The following is a 1,550-nucleotide window of genomic DNA, read 5'->3' on the forward strand; positions in this document are numbered from 1 at the left end:
TCTCTCTCTCTCTCTCTCTCTCTCCCTCCCTCCCTCCCTCTCTCCCTCCCCCCTTCCCTTCACTTCTCTGCTCCGTTTTCTTTCCCTCTATCTCCCAGTTCAGACTGTGAAGTCCCTGGAGACCGGAATGGCAGGGATCGGCCTTGCCAGGCAGTCCAGGGCGTGGGAGGCTGCCAGATCCCAGGCCTTCCTCCCAGCAGACTGGACATGGGATGGAAGCCGGACCTCAGTCCCCTGGGAAGACTCCCTTCCTCCCCCAATACCTCTACTCCCACCCCTCCCCTGAGATCATTCTACAACTATGTAGGGTCCTGGCAGTGGTGGGCAGACAGAAGGAGTAGAAGAGAGGAGCAACGGACTGTGGGGTTCCTAAACACACTCCTTACCATCTCCCCCACAGACACACAGACCGAGGCTGACAGCCCGTTTGTGGGGAACCCAGGGAATATCACCGGTGCCAGAGGACTCACAGGAACCCTTCGATGTGAGCTCCAGGTTCGGGGGGAGCCCCCCGAGGTCATGTGGCTTCGAGACGAACAGATCTTAGAGCTGGCTGATAACACCCAGACCCAGGTGCCCCTGGGGGAAGACTGGCAAGATGAATGGAAAGTCGTCAGTCAGCTCAGGTGTGGTACCTGTCCCTGACCAGCGGTCTCCGTGCGCACAGCCACTGGGCTACCTGGACCAGGAACCTCTGCTTGACAGCTTACTGGCCATGTGGCCCTGAGCTTGTGATATGATCTCTGGGTTTCGTTTTCCTCTTCTGTAAAAATGAGTTAAAAATAGTGCCTATTTCAGTCCTCTATGGGTTTCTTGTCCAGACCCTCTCTTTCAGTTCTGCTGACCCTCCCGGTATCGAGTCCTAACCCTGAACCTCTCTGTCCCTTCTCTTCCCTTCCAGAATCTCATCCCTGCAGCTTGAAAATGCAGGAAAGTACCAGTGTGTGGTGCACCTGGGAGGAAGGACCTTCATGTCTCAGCCGGGCTATGTAGGGCTGGAAGGTGAGTTCTCGGGTCAGAGCTTCTGATGGCATGGTGGGTAATAGAGAACTCAGAGTTTTTCCATCAGGACATAAAGCCTAGAGATGTAGGGAATCGTGGGGGTTGAGGAGGCTGGGGGGGGCAATAAATTATGTTGGGAACAGGTCTAAGGGAAATCCTGTGTCCAAGAGGGAAAGGCATTTGGGGAGATATTAGATGTCCTGGGAGAGCAGATACACTTGAAGCAGGGTATGCTAGGGGTCAGAGACATGTGACTTAATGTTCCCATCATGCCAAGGACATAATTTCTTCATTAGTAAAATGATAGAAGGAAACCCAGGCATGGTGATACACACATAAAGCACCACCTTCAGGAGGCTGAGGCAGGAGGATCTGCAGTTTGAGGCCAATCTGTGGTATATAGCAAGACCCTGTCTCAAAAAGAGAAGAGACAGGCATGGTGGTGTACACCTTTAATTCCAGCACTGAGAAGTCAGAGGGAGGAGGATCTCTGTGAGTTCAAGGCCAGCCTGGTCTACAGAGTGAATTACAAGAGAGCAAGGGCTGTG

At 53.4% G+C, this 1,550-nt stretch overlaps 1 protein-coding gene across 1 annotated transcript in view; it reads left to right on the top strand.

Moving 5' to 3' along the window:
• Axl (AXL receptor tyrosine kinase) overlaps positions 1 to 1,550 on the top strand; it is a 30,978-nt gene that overhangs the window by 859 nt on the left and 28,569 nt on the right. The window contains exons 2-3 of the mRNA XM_005361169.3: positions 401 to 626; positions 902 to 1,002. Coding sequence (XP_005361226.1) covers positions 401 to 626; positions 902 to 1,002 — 327 coding nt within the window. The remainder of the gene's footprint in view (positions 1 to 400; positions 627 to 901; positions 1,003 to 1,550) is intronic.

This window comes from Microtus ochrogaster, linkage group LG4 (genome assembly GCF_000317375.1).
Source record: "Microtus ochrogaster isolate Prairie Vole_2 linkage group LG4, MicOch1.0, whole genome shotgun sequence".
Lineage (NCBI taxonomy): Eukaryota > Metazoa > Chordata > Mammalia > Rodentia > Cricetidae > Microtus > Microtus ochrogaster.